The sequence below is a fragment of the Rhea americana genome, unplaced genomic scaffold (assembly GCF_003343005.1).
Source record: "Rhea americana isolate MKP2758 unplaced genomic scaffold, rheAme1 scaffold_2, whole genome shotgun sequence".
NCBI classification, from domain to species: Eukaryota; Metazoa; Chordata; class Aves; order Rheiformes; family Rheidae; genus Rhea; species Rhea americana.
Genome location: NW_028186149.1, coordinates 9,070,785 through 9,098,383, shown reverse-complemented (window position 1 = coordinate 9,098,383; position 27,599 = coordinate 9,070,785). Strand labels below are relative to the sequence as shown.

The 27,599-nt window shown below is 37.0% G+C and overlaps 1 protein-coding gene across 1 annotated transcript; it reads right to left on the bottom strand.

The window, feature by feature from the left end:
- On the bottom strand, window positions 1-27,599 carry SPPL2A (signal peptide peptidase like 2A). The gene is made up of 17 exons (XM_085303672.1): window positions 27,594-27,599; window positions 26,673-26,792; window positions 25,270-25,452; window positions 24,344-24,433; window positions 21,014-21,147; window positions 18,317-18,468; window positions 14,989-15,085; window positions 13,952-14,053; window positions 13,190-13,271; window positions 12,842-12,916; window positions 12,099-12,155; window positions 11,880-11,933; window positions 11,356-11,455; window positions 10,375-10,452; window positions 9,790-9,950; window positions 7,568-7,601; window positions 1-2,701 (listed from the first exon to the last, which is right to left on the bottom strand). Exons 1-17 carry the CDS (start codon window positions 27,597-27,599, stop codon window positions 2,670-2,672), a joined length of 1,557 nt encoding a protein of 518 aa, XP_085159798.1. The 3' UTR covers window positions 1-2,669.

Below are 27,599 nucleotides of genomic sequence, written 5' to 3'. Positions count from 1 at the left end.
TTTTTTGGTTTTTTAGAAGTAACATTTATTAATAACATTCTTTAAAGTGATAACTTAGAAGTTGTGAGGACAGGGGTATTGTCAGTAAACATACAAGGAAAAGTAGTAAGATTTTTATATTAAGTATTTCTAGAAAGGCTTTTAACATAGCGTTTAGCCCAATCAAATTTAATATTACAACATTCAAAATTGCTAAGTGTTGCAATCAGTTCTTTTGAATTTATATAAACCCATTTCAGTAGTCAATACTAACCTATTATTTATACAAAATTTTAAAATCCACTCTTAATTTCTGTAAACAAAGCACCTAAGCATTCAAAAGGAAAAAAAAAAGAGTTAGTTTACATCCCATCAAACTGCAGCACGCGCGTGTGAAACCTCAGGCATGATCAGGCATAGAGCATAATTAGGCACAGAGCAAAACAGTTTCCACAGCTAGCTGCTGAATACACTTACGCACATTGCCAAGGTGGTCTGAAATTATACCAGCTCCATTATCAATTATAGCTAAAAATTTAATAAATCCTCTACACAGAAGATTTCAGAGAGAAAAAGAAGTCATATTATGTTGGTTTATAAAGCTTCCAAGGGCTTTGAGTACTGCATGACATTGAGTTATGACTTCTTTACCTCTTTCAAAGAGCTTTCAGACACTTACTTTGGCAGAGACTGGGCTTGTCAGAGAGCATACAACACATCAGAACAGAAGTCTGCAGTCTGCTATCAAAACATTGAGGTATACTGTAATTTGTTATTAAGTGCCAGTTAGCCCAGCTGCCTCAAAGAAACAAAAATTTAAGATGGGGTGCAAAAATCATTCCACTCTGGGGCTGCCTGTTCAAGCTTAGATCAGTAGAGTAGCGAGGGCCAACTACTAACATCTGAAAACTGTCTTTTTTGTTGTTTTAGGGAAGTTGCAATTATAATAGTTATTTCACCCATATCAACCTGCACCATCGTAATCTGTGTGAATAGCAACGGACATTCCGACTATAAACTTGTCTACATTAGGACTCTTGAGAAAAGTTTAAACTTGAAATCAATCAAGTAAAGCAGTAGATTTGTGGTAAGCCTTTGTGACCGCCAATTTGGATACTTCCAAAGTAAATCTTGTTAAACTAGATTTAATCTGGGGAAGTTTTCCTGAACAGACATGCCCCAAAACATCTATTAATGTCTAGAGGTGACCTTCACAGACCAACACTGAGGCACTTATGTGAAACAGTGCAGGAAAGCCTGCATTGCTGTTGCCCAGCATGTGCTTATTCAATTGTTTTCTCCAGGGTTCTCAAACTTGTACCGACTACAGGAATGACATTCATTTAAAGAATAGGAAGAATGTTTTAATGACTACCTGACATTACCAATAAGTGAACTCAGTGGTTTCCTGTTGTTACCTTATCCAGTCATCYTTGGTGTAAAGTGTTAGCATTACAACTACAAATTTTCTATGCCTAATCCCCCTCAATTTGCAGTTTCCCAAGAAAAGAAGTGTCAAGCAAACAAACTTAAAAACTCTTCTAAATGCAAACTAATGATTTAAATTATTTTTCCTTTCAAATTCTTTAGAGTATTTAAAAGCTAAGATAAATTAGGATTAAACCACAAGTTAAACACATGCATTGGCCTTAACTAACACAGCAAGACTAGCACTATTCAAACCTGTTGTTTGTCTATCAACTGCAAAGAATTTTCAAAATTGTTTCCAAAACATAGGACTGGTTAGATTTTTTTTTCCTACCACCCATTTGTACTGATTCACAGCCAAACAAAGATCACAAATATGGACTAAGTCTCAATGGGTAGGAGAAGAGCCATGCCAGAGTTAAAAATTCAGGGTTTTTTCCCCTCAAATAGTTAAATTACACTTGTTGAGCAAAAACCCTCTTGCCTTTAGCACCATCTTCCTTGCTAACTATCAAGGAGTTGCATTTAAATTTCTAAATTTCTAGGGCCACTGTGTAAATAAGCCAATTTTTTAAAAATGGCAAAATATCCAATTNAAAAAAAAAAAAAAAAAAAAAAAAAAAAAAAGACTACTACCACAAGTTAAAGTTGCCCTGTTATCTATTTTATGGCTTACAATGTACGTAGATTAACACACGCACCATCTGCTCCATTACTTGTAGTAATGGAACTACAGTTTCATTTGTCAGTTCCTGTAGTTTCACTGCTTTCAGTCTTTGCCTTCAAAATCTGTAAATAAATTCTATGAATGGTAGTACTGATTTCGAGAAATGAAACTCAACCAATCTTAATCAAAATTAAGAAAACATTTCATACTTCAAGATGATATGGGCAAGAAACTTGTATAAAAATATATTGTATAGAAACACATTTGGAAAATTGCATAGAAAATATCCTTTTATTTAAATTGAAATAAGGCACGGTTTTACTAGCTATAGTTTGGCTGTAAAAATGCAAATCTATTATGTTACTAACAGTATCTTTCCATAAAAATATAGGTGCAGGAGTCTAAAAATAATAATAATAATAATCCCCCAAGCCCCAAACTTTTACACAGAATGTGAAATAATCTACTGTAAAAATTAACCGAATTTACTGTAATTCCTTTGTAGAGAAATTTGGAAAAATTGAACAATATTTTAAATCAGGATCATACATGTTATTGTCCTTCAGGCTGTTCACTGGCTGTTGCTGTGCCTTCTTCATTTCCTGCATAATCCAGATGTTCCATCATCTAAATGTAAAACAAAGATGATTCTTTATATACATATGTTTTTTTTCCATTGGTCCAAAGTATTTGTTAGCTAAGAGAAATATAATTAAACAAACGTTAGAGTGTTTTAGCAGCATATAGATAGGAAATCCTCTACAGATGAGAAAAGTATGAAGTCAAATAATCAAAACACTCTTAGTTAATGCTTTCCACTACAAAAGCATTTTCCATCCAAGGATCCAAGTATTCTACAAGAAATTAAATCTGTGAGAAAGAAGTGTTCCAACAATTAAACACAGAGGGAAAAAAAAATTGGCAACTGAGTTTAAGGAAATTTTTCAAAGGTGGTTAGGAGAACTGGAAATAGACCCCAGAATCCTGCTTAATATGTACAGTTAGCAACAGCCTGAACAGAAAAGACTGTCTTCTCTTTTCATGCCAGTGAAAGCTAACTATACTACAGTTAGTAAAAAAACTAACTGTATTAGCTACATTTCTTTGTAAAATTTCCTTTTATCTTAAAAAAAAAATACAAAAAAATTCGTAAAGACCTGCTGCAGAATACAATCTAAACCAAATTATTACATAGACTGGTTACAGTTTCAGATCAAAGTAACTTATTAAAAGTATCTGAGTAATACAAGACATTTTTGTATTTTTCCTAGTTAAGAACAAGCCTGTTTTTCCCTACCTGTTCTACTGTTAGAGTGCAATGAGGGCTCTGGTTACATCCCTGGGACAAGGCACTGAGTAAGTTACATTGGCAGTACCACACATTTGTTAGCATGACAAACTGAGACCCATTAACTTCAGGGCTTTGTAGTTTCACCTTGGGAAAGGAGAGGTTAAGGACTGGGCGCAACTTTTAGCTGCCGACAACCAGAGATAGAAAATATGAAAGTTGTAAAATTAATGCCAAAAACAGAGCATGTCAAAGAGCTCATATGCCCAGTGTGGCAAGAGGAAGTCACCGATACCTTAGAACACAGGCAAAATACTTTCAGAATCAGAAATACCCTTTTCTTCTATACTAGGCAGAAAACCCTGCATACCTTTTCCCCCCATACTGATGTATCCTGCCTAGGAGTTAGAAAGTTGCTTGTTTCTAGAARAGCTACTGAATGCATGGGCTTTAAGAACAGTAGCTTTTCAAGTCGTAAGGAAAGGATTACCTTCTTGCCTTATTGGCAACTGCTGGAGGAGCCCTGGCAAAACAGAGCCAGGCTGCAACAATGTTGTGTGSTATGCATTTAAATCTAGTATAAGTCTATATACAGGGCCAGAAGTCTAATTCCATTAACATCCCTCCCCTTCTCCAGTCATGTTCCCAGCTCTGGGCCATACTCTTTTATACCAACATAACTGGTTCATCACAAGGTATACAAACATAGCTTACTAAATGGAGGTTTGTTTAACAAAGCTGTTTCCCAAAGCAGAGGTGCCAGCATGCAATGCAGCAAGTGGAGATGACAGTTCCAAAGCAGAAACAAGTCACCGGGATGTGTGCTAAGGTTAGGAGAGCACAGTGGCCACAATATCAAACTATGACCAAAGCTAGGAAAGGTCTTTCACATTCCTCCCTCCATTTGTCAGACTTAAACAACTTCAGGTTTCATCTTTGGTTACATCCCACCAAGAATTACAGTAGGCATTAGTCTTGGTGATATAGCTAGGAATTGGATTATAGCAATAGCGCACACTCAGTCTAGTGCTGAATACTTCTCATGCTAATGATAATCTACCTTTACTTCACTATATCTAGAAGTTTGCCCTTGCACTGTGACCAAAATCCACATCAAGTCACCCAAAGCAAAATACCCCCTAGAATAAGAGAAATCAAACTGTCATTTTGAATGAAGATTCAAGTATGTTTCCAGGAAAAAAAAAAGTCTAACCTATACCACATTACATAAATTAATGCCATATGGCTTCCTTTAATCTAGAAAGAGGATCATCCAACAGCTGGCATAAAGAAGCTGCTGTTGGTAAGTATTTCTGTAAAACAATTTCCTATTTAATCGACAAGAATTATCACTGTTAGCAACAATTTCAGTGCACCCCACAGACTAAGAGTCTGCACTTAATCCTAAAACAAGGTAAGTAGCAGAAAATGTGCTTACACTGAAGATATCATGTGTATTTAAATTCCAGACTTCTCATACATTAAGGAAATACTTTAAGTTAACTTCAGGACCTAAGTGGCTAGTAGAACATAAAGATTTGAGTTTTTTTGATGAACTAAAATACCACAAGGCTAAAAAAAAAAAAAAATCTTACTTCCAATCTCTCAACATATAAAACAAGGACAGCCCACAACTAACTTGAAGACAGGGACAACAGATGCCTTTCTGAATCCGTAAGATTATACCGAGTAGCTTTTTCCATAAGCGCATCTCAGTTATAGGTTCCCTCAGGACTACTCCATTCTTGGAGCCCCCCAGCAGAAGAAGGGAAAATCTTTACCACAACCAGAAGCAAAAGGAGGGGACAGTGCTAAAATTCTGGACAAAATTGTTTCAAGCCTTGGAAGAGCCAAAGGCATCAGACGTATTGTGGAGAGCTGACTAACATTTCTAAGGTGGAAGAGATTCATGAGCTTYTCTCACACATCTGGATTTCTGACAATTTAAGGGCAGAGGGTCAAGACAGATAAAACATCAAGTTATTTTAGTTACAAAATTATCTTGTAACATGATAAACTATTAAAAAAAGACATAACTTCCCAACTGCTACCTGTAAGACAGTATGTAACATCTATRCACAGACATGAATGTGAGACTCAATCTGATGATGTGACATTCACATAATTCTTAAACTCAAATCTGTGATTAATTTGCAAGTATCTCAAAAGCATGATTTAAATTTACAGGACTAAATGGCAGGCGCCTACTGTGCAACATGCCAATAACAAGCTTGTATATTTTTTATTTCAGAGAGAGGTAAGAAAGTTTGCTAAAGACTTCAAGTTTAACAAATTCTGAAAAAGTTGCAAGACTATTCTCTTATGCCTAGAAGACTTTGAAGTTGCATTACTGCAGTGAATTTTTTCATGTCATTGCTAAAAAGACTTAATAAATTGCACTGATTCTAACTAAAAATACTATCTGCATTTTTTTTGATTAAAAAAACCCAGCAACATACAAAGCCACTTCCTCCCTTCCTGTACACTTCACAGCTGCAATACTGTTCACATGGTTGTGGGGAAGCTGGTGCAACTTTCCCAAGACAGACCTATGTTTCAATGAATTGTTCAAAATTTTTTTTCCTGTGCAGTGATTCAATACAAATCAAGACTAATCCATAAGTCACACAGCACACCTAGAAATTATGATCGCACCATTAGGCAGAAACAGAAATGCTCTCAGCTAAGAATTATGGGACCTTAGCGATATCTTAGAGAATGAAGCATTTCCCATATGTACAAAGTAGTAACTGAAAAACTGGTACTAGCAATCCTATCCAAGAGCTGAGTGCAGACAGCAGGACAGAAGAGTTTTCAGTTATAAAAATAGAGGCTCACCATCTGATTTTAAATTTGCACTCAACCTTTCCTACTTCCTAACCTTCTCTTGTGTTTTATCTACTTTCTTTTCTATTAAGGCTTTCTATCAGACTTAAATTGTTAAAGTACTCTCTTAGGCAAAAGAAGCTAGCACACACACAAAAAAAATACATCTTTAACTCAGAATTTAAAACACTGTGACTCAGAGTTCACTCTCTGAAAATTYATTCAGTGTGTAGAGCAGATAAACTACGGTTTATAAATATATGTATTAATAACTCCAGACTGCTGATTCTAATACAACACAAGATTATATTTAGATGCTTAAATTCTGCAAAAAGTTTATTTGGAAAGCTTGCATTGCTTTTCCCACATTGTGCTCACRACAACAAACAGTTAAAATAAACATTATCAGTGTTAACAGTCACGAGCTATGGCCAAGGAAAGAAACCAGCTTCTTGCCACAGACTAGAAACTGTGCAGCAAGACCACAGAAGCTGGTCTGAATCCTTGCTCCCTAACGCGCAGCAAACATTGCGGACAACACGGGATGAAGTATACCGTTGAGCAACTTGATCACAGGGAGATCGTAGGCACAGTTACTAAAGACAAATTGGAACGCTGAACACAGAGGCAGAGGACAACAGAATTATTGCTCAGCGCAAAGCAGGTTTTCATAACAGTGCCGTGGCGCAGAAAAATTAGGTGAAGGACTAGTTCACCTGCAAATATAAGTATCTCCACTTAGATAACAGTAGGTTAACTAACACCAATCTTAAGTGTTTGAAGGTACTCAGAGGGATTGGGAAATTATGGAGTAGTGAGGCATACAAGGCCTCACTTCGGTCTTAGGAATCATGGCTCCATTGGTCTTTTAAGTTCTGTGTTCCTTAAAAAAAATGAATAAAAAAAAGTGTAAGAGCAGATTTACTTCTGCAGCTTGTCTTCACTTTAAATTTAGTTTCAAGCACATTTTTCTGCGTTTTTGTCAGAAATTAAAAAACACTTTCAATTTGTTTGGAAAAAATGAGAGCAGAYAGGCATAAGAACAGTAAGGAAAAACAACTTTTATTACTCTAACGAAGCATGGCAATGGCAGCATCAGACAGTCTTCATTAGCTGATAAAAAGGCAGCCAAGCTGCTGCAGAAATTCATACAAAATTATTTTTGGATTAGAAAGTCTTTTCCCAAGTAACTTCAAGCCAATGCTATAACAAGGATATTTAATTGTCATTTGCCCTCTTCTAATGAATTATTCATAAAATTTTAAAAGAAAAACAGATGCAAAAAAAGAAAGAAAAGAGGAAGAAAACGTGAAAAATAGCAAAAAGAGAAACCATAAGATGGTTAATAAAATTGCATTAAAAGAAGGCCATAATCACACCTTGTAGCAAAGGCGTCCTGCAGGAGTCCAATACCTAAATAGAATTCATTCCATTATTAAAGTCATATGCAACAAAATCAGAAAAATCGCAAACTCAAAAAAGCTAACTGATGAATTACAAACAAATAGCAGCATTCATGAAGTATAGTTATCTAAAACGTTGCCCATGTCAAACTAGGCTCTTGTACCCCTACACTTAGTACCTAAGCCTGCAAGGTTTCTCTGTCTGCAGAGGACACAGCAGATCTCTCCAGAAGTCTGTTTACCCCTTAAAAGTCTGTTCAGCTGATGGAGCAGCTCCAGTGCAGTTCAAGCTAACATTTTTTCAGCAGGCTCAAGGTAGTAAAAGATGGTCATCTACTGCCTTTCTACATCTTGTCTCCCTCAGAGATGAAGACTTGAACCCTCTCCTCCCCCATAGTTCAGTAACAAAATACAGATTATGTTGGAAGGGTATGTGAGAAAGATCAACACTACAGCACTACAGGATTCTGTAAATGAGTGCAACCTGAATAACATCCTCTGGAAAAAAAAAATGAATGTATAGTAAGTTTTTCTATGCACAATTACAGAAAAATAAGAATTTTGGTAAAGTTACTTGTTTAGTCACAGACAAATCTAACAGGGGAGGGAGGGGAAGAAATCAGCATTTTAAACTGTGCCAGATATGAAGTGATTTGATTTTAAAGCAAACTGAAGTTCAGAGAAGTTTTAATCCTTCAAGAAACCAGTTGAAAGGACATGAAGTAACTATTATGGCAACATAATGCTTCCAAGTATGAGTTTTTCTATAAGAAGTGAAAGTTTGGTTTGCTAAAGAGAAGCTTGACAGATTTATTTAGGTCAATCTTACTCAGAACTCAAGAACTCAGAGCCCTACAGACCTAGAGTTATTTGGCTTTTTATGTGCAGCACTGTGCATTTTAGAATAGCCAATAGTCTCCAGTTTACACCCAAGTGCAGAGTAATCCAAATTCATTCTGACCTACAGAGAAACATTTCTATTCACTGGACCTACAGAAGGAAAAGGCTACTCCTTAGCTCATTCTCAACTATTCCCTATACTGTAATGTCCTTACTTTATAAGCTTTTTCTTTTGTAAACAAAGAGATAGGCAGCCTAGTTAAAGTCAAAGTTCTTTTCCCAAGTAGCTTCACACTTAACCTTCAGCTGAAGCAAATGTGGAATATTAGCCAGGTCACCCAAAGGCAGTGTTTAGCTGATAATTCTATAGGATTTGTATGACTGCAGTTTACATTTACAGGAATTAATAAAACCCAGCTTCCATTGCTTCATCTTAACTTTGCAATCAGAAGTTGGATAAGCAGAAGCTATATCTTTTCTCCAAATTAACATCAACCCCCTCCCACCCAAAACTCTACATCCATTCTGTGAGCTGAGTTCAACATAGCCTAGATACAGAACATAAAAGTTTTTAAAGTTTAACAATAGTGGACTTGAGGTCTCTAAGACCATCTCCAGGCTGGTCTGTCTTATGACAGATGCCAACTCGCACAGGCTAGTGGACCCTGTAGTTGTTACAGCTAGGACAAGCTCAGGGTAAATGCACACATGTCAACAGGCAGAGGCCGATGCTCGTGGCATACAAAGTACAACAGTTCCTGGGTAGTGTTGGACAAAACCAAAAGGGAAACAGAGTACCTAGAAGTGCTAGAGAACATCTATGACTGCACTGTGACAGAAAGGCTATATAACCACCGGGTTATTTTATGGCTGAGTCCTCCACATAATCCTGACAATGAAAGACACAATGTAAGATGCATGGAAACTACTTTCTAAAATTCTAGTTGATAACTAACTTATTTAAACTGTATCTTAATGTAGGACTACTGCAGACTGGAATCTGCAAACTCAAGTCAGTGACTTGAGTTACACCACATCAAGATGACAGATGAAGACTGTAAAAACATGAAAAATTATGGGAAAAAAGTCACTTGGTCTGTGTTTTTGAGAGTTCTGGTTTTTTGTTTGGTTTGTTTTTCCTTAAGAGAATGCTGAACCAGCTATTCTATATCCCTTTAGCTTTGTTCTGTCATCTTAGCTATTAGGCTAAGATTTTCTAAGAGTAAAGTCTACTTTTGCTTATTCTTTCTGGAATATCCATTAAGACTAGCAAAAATTGGATTACAGGTAATACTAAGTAAATAGAGAATAATATACACAAAGGTATTAACCAAAAATATACAAAGCATCCAGCCTACCTGATAACTGCTACCCTTCCAAAACTTTTTCATCTCTTTACGTCTCCAAGCAACAAGTGAGCTAGTAATGAGCGTACATGGTACAAGGTAGAGCAGAGCAGGCTGTCCCATCTTCATTAGTGCCAAAACAACAAAAGTCAGCACCATACCAACAGCATAAGCTATGGAAAAAAAAATATATACATATATACACACATACATATACACACACATATGCAGAGTCAAGAACAGGTGAATTTTTATAAAGTCATTAGCGTAGCAAGTAAAAAAAATAATATAATGTTTATCTCTTTCAATATAATTGAAGAAAAAGGTTATATACATACATATATACATATACATATATATATACATATACATACATACATATATATATATATATATATAAAATATGAGAACTTTCTCAAAGCAACAGACTACCATTAAAAGAACAATCAGCTTAAATATAGACAGGTATATTAGAAAAACACTATGAAGATACTCTTGACATTATAGAACCTTTACTTGATGAAAGCTATCTAGTTCTGACATTAAATAAAAAAAGCTAGCATGAAGATTAACATTGCTAAAGTGTCACATAATTACCTATTGTACAGGAAATATAATATACAGAAGAACTACTTGTTTGGACATCAAATCGTCGACAATAGGCAACCAGAAGCCCTTGAAGAGGGAAAAAWAAGTAATGAAAAAGTAATAAAATACATAATCCTCCCCAAATCTCTGTCCCATCTCCAAATCAAAGCAGCATAAAGAGACTTTACAGTAAGACTTCCCCATTATTGTGTGTACTTCCAGTTTCTTATCTGGAAACTACTATCTTATTGAAAGCCAAGAACCAATCTAACAAATACTAGGTTAAGCCTCAGAAGTCAAAACTGTAATGTAAATATGCTAGTGAGCTTGGTATAAAGGGTTTTCCTTTTTAAGCAAGCTAATTACAATGTGCTACTTACTATTTTGAAGTCACTAATACAGAGGAGTAACAACCCAGTTTTAATACTTTCCTTCAATGTTATTTTAATACTCTTTCTTAACAATCAGCAATCTTGCATCAGTAAAAATCACAGGGTAGGGAAGAATGCTCTATTCATGAGATGCTGATTTGTGCCTTTCTTAAGTAATATGTGCAAGACTCCAAGTCATCTATGGTAAAATTCAGTTCTGAAGATCAAAAAACTTGCGATAAAGCAGCAAATACATTTTCCATTATCTCACCTCTAAGTATGTAATCCATGATACAAAATTACTATAAAGTCTTAGAAATCTCACAGAAAAAGTATTCTGTGAGATTTTATAATACTAACAACTGGAATTATCTATAGCAGTAGTATGTACATAATGGAGTGCTATAGAAAAGCAAAAAAAAAAAAAAACTTGACTAAGTATACTGTAACATATTAAGCTTTCTTATATTGTGGCTTTGGTTGTGTTCTGTACTAACAGATCTAAGTGCTGCATTTGATTCAGTAATTGTTTGGTAGAATGAACTCCAAAGCAAGTCAGTTGAGAAGCAAACATGAAATATTGAATTATAAGTTACAATTGCCAAAACCAGCTGCTCACCTGGGACAATAATGTCTCCAAAACCCAACAACGAAAATGGCATGTCACACAGTGTTGATGCAGAGTATTCAAGTCTAGGCACTCTAATAACCACAGGTAACTGTAAAACAGTATTTTAGAAGCCCACATAAATCTAATCTAAAGTGTCCTGCTGCAGGTGTTTTATTTTGTTTGGGTTTTTTTCTGAATGAAGAAACATTTATAATATAATTATAATTTATCATTATTGGAGACTTTCAAAATAGTAAAAACCTGAAGTAAAAAACAGAAATCAACAAAGAGTGGATAAACTTAAGGCAATAGGTAAACCAGAATTTCAGATTTACAAATAATATGCAAGCAAAAGAAGTCAAGATGACATTTAACCATACAATAACAAGTCTGTACAATTATCCTAACTATAGAGTATTGACCAATGATATCCAGGCCTTGAAGAGAAATTTGGACAGTCAGGTTTTCCCCAAAAGAATAGTTTTTTCAGAGGGAGTGATTTAAAAATCCAGTATCTGAAATACAATCCTTACTTTCTCATGGGGAGCTGAGCGTTCAGTAGGGACTTCCACCAAGTTTCCATCATTCTAGGATCAAACCCAAGTCAACAGGTATTTAATACTTAAAAGAAAATAGCAAAAGCTGGCTATATTTTGTGAGAAGGTTATGCTGAAAAGCACACTATATGCTAATTGAATTAGCTACAAAATGTCAGTATTTGTACACTGCACATAATAAAAAATTATTCCTACCTTTTCACTATTTCCAAAAGGACCAGCTGCAACTTCAACCATTATACTTGCCCCATTCTGAAATTAAGGTTGTTTTAAAAAGTTAGTGGTTTAATATACCAAAACATTCACACCACACTCAAAACCTGCTTGTACCTCATCTTACAATTCAGAATTGGACAAAATCTTAACTAGAAGGAATGCACTAAAATCAATGTCATATATTATTATTATTATTAAGAACATGTCGTCCAGCCTAAAATGAGTGTCAAGCCCCTATGCACATCCGCCACACACCAGGTGCAACTAAAAGTTTAGCTAAAAGTGTGTCAGCTTTTTCTGCCATGAGCTTTCTGCTTCAAAAGGAAAGAAAATACTCTTGCATATAGTTCATAGTACACTGCAAAGCAGGACTGCATAAAATACTACAGCATATTCTGACAGAGCTTCCAGGAAACTAGAAGACAGTAATTTTTCATCATCATCATCCTGTCACATAATCTGGGACAGCTTACTAATGGTCATATGATTGCTGTAGTTAGTCATATAACAAAGTTTATGGCACCTACATATGCATTATGCTCTATGGAACATGCAAAATGAAAATTGAGGGCACTGCTGTCTTGGGGGCAGGAGGGGAAGGAAGTCAGCATATATGCATCAAGAATATTGAAAATGCTAGTCTGCTTGACAGGAATAGTGCTACTGTAACCAGAGAACTTTTTTGTTTGTTTTTTATTTTAAAGAGAAACTCACAGACATACCTTTGTGATAAATGGTGTTATGAAGACAAAAAACACATCATATAAAAGGAGAAGGCCTAGAAGTATCACACAGGACTGGCATAAAAAAAGAAGGAAATAATTACCACAAGTTTTCAAGGACTTGCACTGTTAGATTCCAGTACCACTACCATATCTCAATTTTAAAAATAATGCTTTTATTCTAGCATAGTATTTAGAACTGGAGTTTTTTTTAAAAAAAAAACTATAATACTAAAAAACTCTTTCTTGTGTTTAATTATTTCTTGGCTGTTGAAAACTCTGCTTCCTGGGATTACACAGACATATGCACATCATTTGAATGCTTTATTTGAATGCAACTTACAGTACCTTAAAGTTGGGCATCTTCAGTGTTTTAATAAAGTTTAGGCAGAAAGCAACTCCCAAAATATCTTGCAAAATCCAAGCCCACCTAAAAATAAGAACAAGTTTTCACTCATTGTTTAAGCTCACTGCTAAAAGTCTAAAGACAATAGCAATTTTAGCTTTTACTGCAAATAGCAAAATTGCAGCATGAACTGAAAAACATGGAGGCAGTTTTTTGGAAGTGCTGCTACTGAAGAGACAATGATTCTCATTTCAAGATAGTCAGTTTACACTAGCCTGTGATCACAAATTGGTAAGTGTTCCCTACCGACTTGCTATGGAGAGAGTGAGTTGAACAGAAGCAGTAGCAGGGCCCTGCTCTTCACTTGTCTGATTGCTTACTTGCTTAAATATTACATTATTGACTGGAAGACCTGCTTAAAATGTCTGCCTCAAGATGCTACTTAGAACTGTATTGTAACATCATTTATTTATGGTCCTATGCTTGCACTTCTATTTTTGCATTTTTTCTCCTCTGTGGTCAGCATTAGCAATTGAGTTCCTCCACACCTTAATTTTTGTAACTCAAAATAACCATGTAGTTCATTTGTATAGCTTTGTTCTCTATAATTCCCATGCTTGTTAAGTTTCATAAATATTTTTATGTCCTTTTAAATAGTCAGTGGTGATTAAAAGGATGCCATATTCCAGAATTAATTGCATGATGGGAATTTTGTTAATGAGAATTATTCATATTACTCTTTCAAGTCAGAATGCATCACTTACCTATCTTCATTTCGAAATACTGCCCAGACAACAGCTGCTGCTATGCAGAATCCAGCAAGAAAAATAAGCCTCACTTCAATGTTTTTGTTGCAACATGCAATCCTAAAAGATAAGCATTAAGTTAAACAGGGAACCTGCAACAGCCAAAAACACATACTTATGCCATCAGAGGTGTTTAAGCTGACAAGGTGTTCTCACCTTGAGAGCTCCTCCTTTGCCCCTTTATTTGATCAGGATTCAGCCAGTGTTATTCTCAGAACTGTAGTAGCAAGCCTCCTCTAGGCTGAGTTAAAAAAAAAGCCCACAGCAGGTAGGCCAAGTTGGGCTTCTGTGGCCAACCCTCATTTCAGTAAACAGCCAGGAAAGAAGGCAAGCAGATGAGCTTAATTAATCCACTTCTACCGTGTAACGATTGTATCAACAGAACTATGCCAGTGAAGGACTGTCGCGTCATGATTCCAGAAAGGGATGGAGCAGGGGGAATCAATTTATTTTTAGGACATCTATCACGGGATTCGAATAGAATCTCGTATGTACAGCAAAACTGTGAACCACTATCTGTTCCCACTGCCTATTCAGTTTCGTGGACAGTTCTTGACAGACTTTAATTGACAGAATACTCTGTCCTGCAGCTTACCCAACACTTGATTTTTTTTTTTAACCTGATATGTACCTGATCAATGTATGTATGTCCTGTATTAAGTAATGTGCAACCATACCCTTAGGCTTCCAAGCTTATACAGATAGCCAAGAAGAGCCTTGCAAGTTTGACTATTTTAAACAGTTAATAATGCTTTCAAATTAAGATAATGCACCAAGTCTGCATTATCCCATACCACTATTTTTAACTACTGATTAACCTATGGATACCTTAAATATCTATCAAAGGAGTTCATAATTATCTTTGTAACAATCCAACACACTAAACCATACAGTGGACAATGTTAAACATGCTAATGTTTTCCATGATCTTGAGTAGCAAACAGATCCCTCCCCCTCAAAATCCGGAGTTATAAGAATTAAGAGGTGTACGATACCTGCATTGCCCAAATGGTATTTCTCCGATTAATGCAGCAAGACAGTTGTACAGACTCATTGCAGATGCCAAACAAAAGACTGATATTATAACATACACTAGATAAAAGGAAAGAAAGATGGGAATCAGTGACAAAATACAATAGAAAAAAATGTAGCAAGCAGGAATCAAATACAAGGATATATATTTGATATAAACTGTTATCAGTTATAGTACTGCTCGATACACTGTCATCAAAAAATGAGAGAAAATGCTGAAAGCTGAAAGGCCTGTTCCATGACATGAGAGTGCTCATCAACATGTATAAGTACCTGAAGGGAGGGTGTCAAAGGGACGGGGACAAACTCTCTTCAGTTGYCCCRYGTGACAGGACAAGAGGCAACGGGCAGAAATTGAAGCACAGGAAGTTCCGCCTGACTGTGAGGGGGAATTTCTTCCCTGTGAGAGTGACGGAGCGCTGGCACAGGCTGCCCAGAGAGGTTGTGCAGTCTCCTTCTCTGGAGATCTTCAAGGCCTGCCTGGATGCAGCCCTGTCTAACATGCTCTAGGTGACCCTGCTGAGCAGGGAGGCTGGACGAGGTGATCTCCAGAGGTCCCTTCCAACCTTACTGATTCTGTGATTCTAAGACCTGCATTTTGAAGTTTCTGAATGGAAAGAACATATTTTACTTTTTTCTTCTTCTTTCTCTAAAAAGGAGTAAAAGATCAGATATTACTTTTACATAGTTTTCCTTAATGATAGCTAAACTAGAAGTGCTATTCCACGACTACCAATTTTCTCAATTTCTGATAATAATCCTCACTTCAAATTTTCCCTGTAGTCACTTTGTCTGTTCATGAGGCAGTAAGGAAAATATTTTTAGCTTGCTGGCTATTTAGTACTAAGACCAAGGACAAAGACTTGCATTCTCACATTCTTGTAGAGATGTATCAATGCTTTTTTTTCTTTCTTTCTTTCTTTATTTATTTATTTATTTTTTAATAGCTACGGAATTTCCCCTGGGAGCAGCATATCATACCATAGTTACAGCCTCCTTACCACCAAAAGATTTCACATACCTGCTCCAAAGTGCACAGAACTGGACTTCTTAGCAAAAAGCTGTTACATACATTCTTTGTACTATTCACATTTTTTCCTCCCCCTATTTAATTCATTACATCATCCCCTCCCCTTTTCACTTTCCCTTTAAGTGGTCTCTTTCTTCACTTCTTCCCAAAACTCATCTCGAAACAAGCAGACACAGGGAATTTTTAGCTTAAACCATTTGATCAAATTAAATAATTCATCGGCCTTTAAACGGGACAAGTTTAGCAAAGGTAGCATTGCCAGTAGTTTAGGAGCCAAAGTTAAACAAAATCACTAGTCACCATAGTGAAGTTTCTTTTGCAGGAGGAGAAAAGATAACTTTTAACAAGTTCTATGGAAAGAGTATAGATCATAAGCTTTCAGAATGGAAGTTACATTGCTCTTAAAGAGGGTATTTTAAAACAACGCATGTTTTCTGGTTGCATGATCCGAGGGCAGGAAAAATCTGCCAGCGATTTGGAAACCATGTTTTACTGCTCTTGCACCACTGGAGAGGAACTTACATCACTACTAGTATGTCTTGATTTTATTCTATTATGGCACTGCCATATATCCCAATACTTTAAGTAGGGCACTGCAACCACAAACTCAAGGTCAACTTAACAATGGCTAACAAAACTTTCACTCTAAACACTATTAAGTTATCATTGCGACCCTCCCAACAATGTCAACATGCATGATCTACTTTATTACTGGTTGCTAGTCACCACTCCTCCGCATCAACTTCAATCAGAATAAGCACTGACAAGTCAGCCTTTGCAAAAGAAGCTCTCCTCCTTTTTAAATAGCAACTAGATTTCATAGAATCATAGAATCGGTAAGGTTGGAAGGGACCTCTGGAGATCACCTAGTCCAACCCCCCTGCTCAAGCAGGGTCACCTAGAGCATGGTAGACAAGGCTGCATCCAGGCAGGCCTTGAAGATCTCCAGAGAAGGAGACTGCACAACCTCTCTGGGCAGCCTGTGCCAGGGCTCCATCACTCTCACAGGGAAGAAATTCCCCCTCACAGTCAGGCGGAACTTCCTGTGCTTCAATTTCTGCCCATTGCCTCTTGTCCTGTCACACGGGGCAACTGAAGAGAGTTTGTCCCTGTCCCCTTGACACCCTCCCTTCAGGTACTTGTACACATTGATAAGATCCCCCCTCAGGCTCCTCTTCCCCAGGCTGAAGAGGCCCAGCTCTCGCAGCCGTTCCTCATGGGGCAGATGCTCCAGCCCTCTGATCATCTTTGTAGCCCTATGCTGGACTCTCTCCAGTAGCTCCATGTCTCTCCTGTACTGGGGAGCCCAGAACTGGACACAGTACTCCAGATGAGGCTTCCCCAGGGCTGAGTAGAGGGGCAGGATCACCTCCCTCGACCTGCTGGCAACACTCTTCCTAATGCACCCCAGGAKACCATTGGCTTTCTTGGCCACAAGGGCACATTGCTGGCTCACGGTCAACCTGTCATCCACCAGCACTCCCAGGTCCTTCTCTGCAGAGCTGCTCTCCAGAAGGTCAGCCCCCAGCTTGTACTGGTGCCTAGGGTTACTTTTCCCTAGGTGCAGGACCCTGCACTTGCCCTTGTTGAACCTCATGAGGTTCCTCTCTGCCCAGCTCTCCAGCCTGTCCAGATCTCTCTGAATGGCAGCACAGCCCTCAGGTGTGTCAGCCCCCCCTCCCAGCTTGGTATCTTCAGCAAACTTGCTGAGGAGGCGCTCTGTCCCCTCATCCAGGTCATTGATGAATAAGTTGAACAGGATGGGACCCAGTACTGAGCCGTGGAGGATGCCACTAGCCACAGGCCTCCAACTAGACTCCATGCAGAAGTCTTTCTGGAAGTAAAGAACAGATGCCTCACATATAGAAGCATGTAGACAAGGGACTTGCCTCCTCTTTCTCACCCATCCAAACTTAGTTCAGTGACACCTGAAGATCTGATGACTGTCCTTGTGAAATCACAGAATCAGCAAGGTTGGAAGGGATCTCTGGAGATTATCTAGTCCAATCTCCCAAAGATTTCCTGGTACTGGTTCTACTGGGAACTTGAACCCAGGACCTTCAGCATATAAAGCAGATGTGATAACCACTACGCTATCCCTCTACCCCCTTCAGCCTTCAACTCCCTCATATGTGAAGACAGCAGTTAAGAAAAAAAGAATGCATTAATTTTAGCTTAGAAATCTGGTTTTTCAGACCTATATATCTAATGAAATTATGCAGAAAAATATAAATCAAATGAGATGATCCATTGTTTCTTACCTAACCATTTGTAGAAGAAATAAAGCAATACTAGCATGACACAACAGATGACAACAAACAAGATGACTGTTAGAGGGGTGAAAGTAACATTTTCCTCCTTCTTTCGTCTTGTTTCTCTCTCTCCAGGATTTGCCATAGCTTTCAAATTTTCACTGTTTTAAGAAAGCCACATATACATTTATCTCAGATGACAGATTTTGAAAGTTTTAGTATGATCAGAATTGTTATAAAGCATGTGACAGTATTTCAGTTTAAGCTTTCATATTATTGTTATTAACAGACTTCAAAAATTTCAGAAAATTTGTATGCTGATTTTTTTGAGTTTCGCTCCATTTTAATGGAGAGGTGCTCTCCTCACCTAGCACAGATCACAAAGAAGTGATTCTTGAGAGCCTTTCCTAGTAATGATAATGCAATCATCATCTTCTTAAGAAGCAATCCTAGCCAAAACCCCAATCAGCGTGAGGAAAAACATTCTGATGTCAAAACCCTTAGCCTTCTTTTCAGGATGTGTACCCTCAGCTGTCTCAGTGCATCACCTCCGGCTTCAGAATTTCTTGGGCTAAATGCAGTCAGTCTCTTTTGACTTATCACACGTCTGCAATAAGTCAAAATCATAATGAATATTACACACTGCTTTGAAATCTCAACTATAAACATTTAATTAAATGTCTTCAGAAAACATTAGTGTTAGCAAGCGTTCTTTTACTCTTACATTCTTAATTAAAGAGTAAAGGAACAGGAAACAGGAGCATAGAGATTTTCACTGGGAATAAGAACTCTTTTGTTTTCTGGGCATACATACTCCATATTTAAGCCTCAACAGACAAAGTATGGAAACTGAAATTGTTGCATCTTAGTCTGTTCTTTGAGCAAACAAATCTAACTACTCTTTGTAACGACACGAATGAAACTTGCCCATCAGATAGGTCCTGGGATTCATCAGGAACATGCTACCTATAAAATGCTGAATTCAGCACTGAAACAACCACCTTCAAAAGAAAAAGCCCACAGGAGCAAGACACTGAAGTTAGTGTTAAGTTAGATGAATCACCTAAGGAGCTTAAAAAAAAAAAAATCACCCTAGATTTATGAAAGTGTACTTCTAAAAAGGTAATTACATCCAGGGTTTTTTTCACTATGAGAGACAACATTATATTTTGTTATTTTAACATTCAGTACAGCCACACCCTATAGCACTGTAGGGTAAAAGCGGTATAATCAGATCCAACCTTTCAAACCCCCTCCAACACACACACGCACACCTTTATTTCTTTAATCTTTTCCAAAAAATCATGAAGATTTCCATAACAACTAGTGGGAAAGAGGAAGCCTGTTATCATACATTATCCACTCCCTGTTGTTCTGGAGAAACAGGGCACTAGACCAGCACAGAGAGTGAGAAGCCCTATGCAGTGCAGTACACTGGCCYATTTGGTGTGCACAGACATCCAAGAAGCAATGCAGAATAAAATACCACGTACTGAAAGATCAGCTACCTCCAGTTTAACCCCACACAAAAGACAGTTCTGTGCATCTAGTGGGTTTCACTTCACTAAAACAAAGCTGCACACTCTTTGAACACGAGAGGCAATGCAGAAACCCCTATTATGCCCTCTTTTCCCTGCACTTACCACATTCTGTACCTTCTCCCCTCTCCTTCCCCTACACAGGCACTGCTGCTGCCTCCTTCCCCCTGCTTAGCTCCAAAGCTGCTACTGCTCTKGCTCTGCCGCTTCAGCCCCCGCAGAGCCACTCAGACACAATTGCACTGCATTTCCCAGTGCTCCCAGTTCCAGAAACATGGTGCAGGGATATCCTAAACAGCCAGCTTGGGCCAAACAGTTGTACAGATAATATATACAACTGCATGTGGGCCTTTTCACTGCCATAGTGAAGCTATAGTCAGGACTGGTGGAAGGCAGCTGTTGGTATTGYTTTAAGGCTTCATATTGCAACCTGCTTGATTTTAAACATGTCATCATTAAACCTACTTCATCACCTACACTCTGTCAAAGATACTGGAGTATTATGATGCTAATAGGGAATTTAGCAATTTGTCAAAATATTAACTCACTCCTCGTCCTAAGATCTGCACCACCCCGCATAGACTTGTAAGATCTACTACATAAGGTTCCTCAAACACTACTAGGAGATACAGAGGAAAGGATATAAACTCTTACGATGCCTTTCATGCCTGTCAAACTGATCTTCAGACTCTTCTAGTCAAGAAATACTTCCGAAATCATCAAATCAAAAAATGATTATTTTAATCAGAAAACCCTATGCACGATATGTTACAAAAACCTACAAATTTTCAAAGGTTACTTAGGAAAAGCCTTGCATCTAATTTAAGAAATCTTCTATTTTCAGAGGATCCTAAAACGTATGTATACGCATTGTAAGGAAGAAAAATATTATTGTCCCTACATTACGTGCTGGTGTTTAATAACTTAAAAACTTCTGAGCCACAGAGATTATTATATCAGTTACCACTGACTAAAATAAATACCCAGCTCTGATTGCTTTAAGTCCAGACCCACAGAATTATTTGACTGAAGTTGCTCGAGAAGCTCAGYGCAAAGCAGATGAAGAATCAGAGGATCTAGATGCAATTAACTAGCACTGTAAATAACATTATTCCTCACTGATCATAGTCATAGTTTTCACAAAATTTCACATACTGAACAAACTTACAGTTCTGATATTCCACTCCAATAGCCTCCTAGTGCCACAGTAAACACAGCAATTACGAAGATGACAACCATACTGCAATCAAACTCTGGCAAAGGTGGTGAATAGAGAGTCACATTAATTTCACTTCCCAGAGTCTGAAAAACAGCAAACAAGTCAGTTCATAAGGACAAGAAAATTATTTTGCTTATTTTCAACATGATGAACATTATAATTTTCTACTCTTAACTTACATAATACTGAGAGCAAGTTTTCAGGTACTACACAAGATATGCTTTCCATACCACTTCCAGGATGCTCAGGTTTGTAAGCAGTCTTACTACTGCTGTGGGAACATACAGCTACCACAAGGCAAAATGGTGGTACTTTGTAATCTTTCAACGCTTCTGAGAACTCTAACCCAAACACTTTTCATCCTCAAAATACAGTAAGTGCTGTTGAAGACTTCTGCACTGCAGGAGAGTTGATCTGGAGGCAAGTTAATTTGGAATACACAGACTCCAAGGTTGGGTGAGATGCATCAGTGAAGGTCTGTCTCTAGCTCTTGAAAGCAAGAAACTCCTGATTCTGATGCAGACAAGATGCTTCAGACAGGTATCCTCTCAGGACATGGTAAAAACTCAAGGCGGCACAAGTCATTAAATAACARCTTTTTATCAACATGATTTGAGATGGATTCAAAACAAGAGAAAAAAAAAGTTACACAAAAGCTTAAGATCATAGCAAGAAGCACGCACCTGAAGGACACTGAAAAAGGTGGAAGGGAATACAGCGATACAGCTGATACTGAATTGTACAAAAATCTTGAAAGCAAACCCAAAATGCTTTAACTTGACTGAAAGACGAGATTCAAGAAACAAAGAAAGGATAATAATTGAAATGGAAGAGGGGAAAAGGTTTGCTGTTGTAGTCAGAGTCATTCAGGGCATCTAAAGCAATCCTGCAGTGAAAACAGACTTTAGAGATGTGGCAGAAGAACAGATTCATTAACAGCCTGCATGTGGGATAAAAGTAAAAGATGAGTTGAACATGTCAGGCAAGTTTGGCTACAGGAAGWTCAAACTGGAAAAGACTGAATGGAAAGCTGAGTAGTCAGTGGAACACGCTAGCCATATGTGAAGAAAGCCGATTCATTTCAGCATCTGAATTAAATGATTACGGATACTAGCTTTAGTACAGCCTAAAGAATCATTCCTTTGCTCGAAGTTAGTTATGGAAGTTCAGACGATCAAATTCTTAAAATAGATGAAAAACTCAAATGCTAGTGAAACATGACAGTTGTCTGAAGTGAAACATAATTTTAGATAAAAGCAAAAAAAAAAAAAAAACTATTCAAATTACAGCATCCTGTGTGTAAAAAATATAAAATCAAACAAAAAAACCTACCAACCTAATGACTTATGTATTTTTACTATTCAATTCCAGCCTGTCTCAATCCAATTTTTCTTATGAGTTCTAAAAATCCTTAAAAAGTATAATTCACATTAGAATCTATACTGATTGCTTCCTTACTATTCTGCTCCTCGCTGACTTGATAAATCTCAATTCCCATTGAGAATAAAAYACCAGAATAAAACACATCACATCAGTTAGCAATCCTGCAAGAGAGATGGCCACGTACTAAAAAGCTTGCAACATTCTACTGTTGCTACCAAGACTCATCATACATCTGGTTTAAGTGGTAAAAGCCAATAAAGATGAAGTTTAATAAGTATAAAGAATGCTTACGTAAACTAGCTAGCTCCCTTTAGACTGGTGCCATCTCTCTTTTAATTAAAGAGAGAGAAAGCTGGAGGCCTTGAAAACGTTAGAACAGTAATACAACTGTGCAGCAGGAAGAGTACAACGGCTGCCAGCTTCTAAGCAGCATCTGTCATTCAAAACAGCTGCCAGTGACATGACAGAAGGCTTTGGCAAAAACCACATCAGAACTAGGAAAGGATCATTTGCAGCCTGGGCTTTGTTTCTTATGACCTTTATGAAAGCAGCTCCCATTTTAAGACAAAACTGAATTTCTTGATTCAACAGCAGTATGAGACATCATCCAGCACACTGGTCTACTAGAAAAGCTACTTCAAGTTATTATTATAGCTATCCAGATGTGATTCTAYGTGACACCATTCCAAACAAAACTTGTGCAGAGAGGATTCAGAACAAACCAGGGATCTAACCTTGCCTTAATTTTCTTCCTCCTGTTGGTAATGCATATCTCAAAAACACTCAGCTTAGCAAATGACATCTGTCTTGCTTGAGTGAACAAGTTTTAAGACAACAGAGGACATTTTGAACCAAAATGTACTATTCCTCAGTGATTATGACAGAGTGAGGAAAGTCATCACAAACCTTCAGCCATGGCAGTGCTTTGCAGGAACCAATCTTCAGTGAGCAAACAAGTACAAAACAAACCAAATCCTATATATCTAGGCACAGTTTTAGTTTGTATACTTACCTAAGACAACTTCCCATGGCAGCTCTGAAGATTAAGAGCAGAAATGGTGAAAAGCTTGCAAACTCAAGGAGCTAAGACTATGCAGGTTAGTGCTAGCCTCTGCTATTCATATGAAAACATGTGCAGAGCAAGTGCAAAAGTTAGCACCTATTTAACACTAAATAAAAAAAAGTTAAACAGTATCTTTTATTCAAATCTTCTGCAATATTCTGTACCCTATTATTAGATATCAAGATAAAACAAAMCAAACAAACTTCCTTGCCTAAAAGTGTAGGAAATACCACAACTGCCACATTTTAAAGACACATGCTTGGTATCTCACCATGAACTCATCAGCAGAAACTCAAACTATACTGCCCAACTTCTCTGTAACAGATGCTGTCATGCTAGTGAAAAAGAGCCGATCAACCTGTAAAGAAAAAAACAACCTCACACTTTCCTCAACACCCAACCCAATAAGGTGCTGCTTGGTTGCAAGATGTCATGCCACCAGATAAAATCTTAATTGTTTTAGTTTCTATGCTAATGGAATAGACCTTTCAGGCTATAGCTCTCTTACGCCAGGAATCTGCAATTCTATACAAATCTACTGGACAGCTGCTTATTTTGCTTAACAGTAAGGCTTCTAAGACTACTCTCCCTACAACTGGATATTATTTTTCACGTTCTTAGTGTTTTAATTAAATATTCTCTCAAATTAACTTGAGGATGGAAAACTAGCATTTCCATGATTTAATATCCATCCTCTTTGTGAAACTGAAAACACTATCTATGCACATTCAAGTCATCATGAAAAATCCATATCTGACTTAAGTTTTTGAACAAACGAATAAAACAAAATTATGTTTACATGAACTGTAACATGCTGAAATTATATTACTTACCAGCTGCATATCCACTATATCATTATATCTTATAAGAGCAATTGGAAGAGTCACATCTTTAAAGTCAGTCTTGTTATCTGTAAGAGGAGACTAGAAGAGAAAGCATCAGTGATAAGAATGTCCAGCTAACTTGCCAAGCAGGTGGCTATAAGCAGATTATCTTTTAAATTTCAGTGTACTTGTAGGAGGAAAAAAAAWTTTGGAAAAGAGCAGATTCATCATCTTTTGCAAAGTGTTAATGAAGACAGAGTACTTTGGGTGAAAACAAGTGATATTACCATACTACCACACACCTCTGAACTCATAAAGGTCTAACACTATTGTAGCATCATAAGAGACAAATCAAAGCTCGCTTTTATTCCCAAAGCTTTTTAAAGAAATTAACTCATTATAATAACACAAATCTATTGTGAAATTGAAAATATTTGTACATATATTTTTCAGTTGTAATAGAGAACAGAAAAACAACAGAAACATCTCTCAAGATACCTCAAAAGGCCTTTTTTCTTTTTTATTTCCAATTCTGCATGAYAATTTCCTGCTTTATTTTTGCTGCACATTGTGCTTTAAAAAAACCAGCTRGGATTACAGAGAGTTCTGAACACGCTAGAACTAGGAAACAATGAAGACAAGTATTTGCATTCAGAAACATGAATAAAGATACAAGCAATAGGTTAAAAATACATTTTAACCATAGATTGTTTTAGATGATATAACAAGGTTGCACAGAGCTAACTCTGAATGACCCTGTGGTCACAGGAATAGCAGTCTCACTAGTGCTGTGCCCTGCAGAGAAGGTTAACTACTCGCACTGGAATCCCACACATCTGTGGGACTTCTCTCAGCTATCTCTGCACAACACGACATTGGGTCAATTAGATAAGACACAATCTCACTGAAGAAGAAAATCAGGTGTTGCAACTTACTAGCCCGGGTTTACTGGCAATCAGCAGCATTTTAGCACCCAGTCTTTCAGCAATTATTGCTTTCTCCAGAAAAGTGCAGTTTCCTCTCATCACTGCAACTGCTTTGTCCTTCAATAAGCCAGAAGGAGCTTCAGAAGAATTACAAAGTACCGTAGAAGTCAGGTTTTCCAGAATCCTGAAAGTCTGTAGAGAGAAGGGACATGATAAAAGGAGGAAAAATGATACTGTAAACTAAACTAGAATACTGGACTAACATACTTCTTAATTTGAGCTTTGCAATAAAGCAGAAAGAAATCACTGTTTCAGGAACATGAAATCAGAGCACCAGCTACTGCAGCCTGCAATACTGAAGGATTTTAGAACAGTGTATAGCTGAAATATGGCTGTTGCTAAATGCAATTTCACAGCAGATGTGGTCGTAGTTTATACATAAGAAATCAGCATATAGGAAAATCGATGTCGATTGTTCTGGGGAATCCAAGTGTACACTTTGTGACACTTCCAGACTTCAAAAGCCAAAAAGTCCCACTGACCCAGATGCTATATAACCAGAGTTCTGAAGTGTAATACTTGTTCAAAACCAATATGATGATTTCAAAAAGTAATATTTGTTTAAAATAAATAGAAATCTTGTTTAAAGTTCATTTTAGGATTGACAGTGATTTTAAAGTCACTGTCAGTTTTCTTTAGTTAGTCAAGACATCTTGGTGGCCAATGTAGCACAGTAAAGATGTTTGAGCAGAGGACGATAGTAGCTCCATTTTGTATCAAGTTAATCTGTTTACAAATGACAGGAGGGAGGGGAGGGGGGGAGAATACTGCTGCTTTGACCACTTCCAAGCACAAATGATTTCTTGTTTGTATGAAGAGTGCCTAAAGAAAAAAAAATATTTATTTGAGCCACACGAGGATGTGAGGCAGCAAAACACTCAAAGGATATGGCAGAATGACACATTCCAGATAATCTGCTATTCTACCACGTTTTCAAGGCAATTAAATGAGATGAAACTGATGAACCAATATAAGTAAACTACACCAGTATGAGCAATTTGTTTCTCAAGTTTACAGCATTTTTGTAAACAAATAAACAAAAACTACTCCCATCTAAACTAACTTAGACATACTGATGACACTTGAGATATAGGAAAAAAAAATCCAACAGTATCAGATGAACACACAAATGTATTTAAAGACTGGCTTCTAAACAGAGAAAAAATACCATTTTTACAAACTCCAGAAGATGGTATTTTATTTATTTATTTTTTTTAATAAGTACAGAGATGTTTACTTATCAATACCCTTTTGGGTGGGAGGAAGGAAAGCCCCAAAGCTAAGTATTATAGCTGACCCAAATTCCTATTTCATTTTAGTTTTCTTAGGAAGTATGATTATAAAATACTTACAGCATTGTTGAGGCTATCTGGAAGAGTTGTCCAATTAGAATTGTAAATTATGCAGTAATCTTTTGTTTTTGGAGGTACACCATTTCCAGCAGCATGCAGGATTCCCTCTTCTGCATTTATCTACAATTGACCAGAATTTTCTGAATTAAACAAAATTTGGTACACAGACATTCTTCTAAAAAGAAGCTGCCAGGAAGACTTGAAAAGGGAAATGTACTCAATTAATTTCTTTTGTATAATGACTGACTCCATGAAAGATACGTAACAAGGGAGAAAGATGGAAAATGGATAAGAAACTAGTTGCTGTACCATGCTACTCATCCTTATTTCAAAAACAATGCATCTGTACACGTACAGTGCAATGTCACTGAATACAATACTAACAAGAAATTCAGACAAGTGATTTCAGATTCTCTATTCTGTACTTCCAAAAAGAGTGCAAGATTTTAAATAGAAAGCAATTAAAACAGCACTGGAAAAAGTGAATTACAGCCTTTCATTACCCAGCTTGCAGGTTGACAAATTTCCCCTACTAATAATATGGCAATTCTTAGAATATTTTTAAATCAGATAATTCTAAGCACTAAGAGATCAGTCAGTATACTTTAAGAAGAATTTGTCTGTTTAAAGAAATCCTCGTCCTTCATAAGATTACTCTCAAGGTCCCTCACCTTAGTGGTTTCTAACATTTATTATGAAATACACATACATTTTAAAACTGATGATTTTATGAATATATACTCATTCAAAAGTATTAATATACTAATAAAGGTTCGCTTTCTAAGTGGATAAACAATCARGTTGTGGATTAAAAATAGCTACAGCTGCAGAGCAGCGAGAACAAATAAGCATCACTTATTTTAAAGAAGTGCCACCTTTAAAAACTGGTGGGCRATCTCATTTTGACTCTGTGTAACTGACCTTCAT

Excerpts from the sequence above, each read along its gene's own strand:
- SPPL2A (XM_085303672.1), bottom strand. Across the intron at positions 12,156-12,841 it reads TAACACCATTTATCACAAAG|AATGGGGCAAGTATAATGGT; the intron begins GTATGTCTGTGA and ends CCTTAATTTCAG. Across the intron at positions 2,702-7,567 it reads CAGGACGCCTTTGCTACAAG|ATGATGGAACATCTGGATTA; the intron begins GTGTGATTATGG and ends TTTTACATTTAG.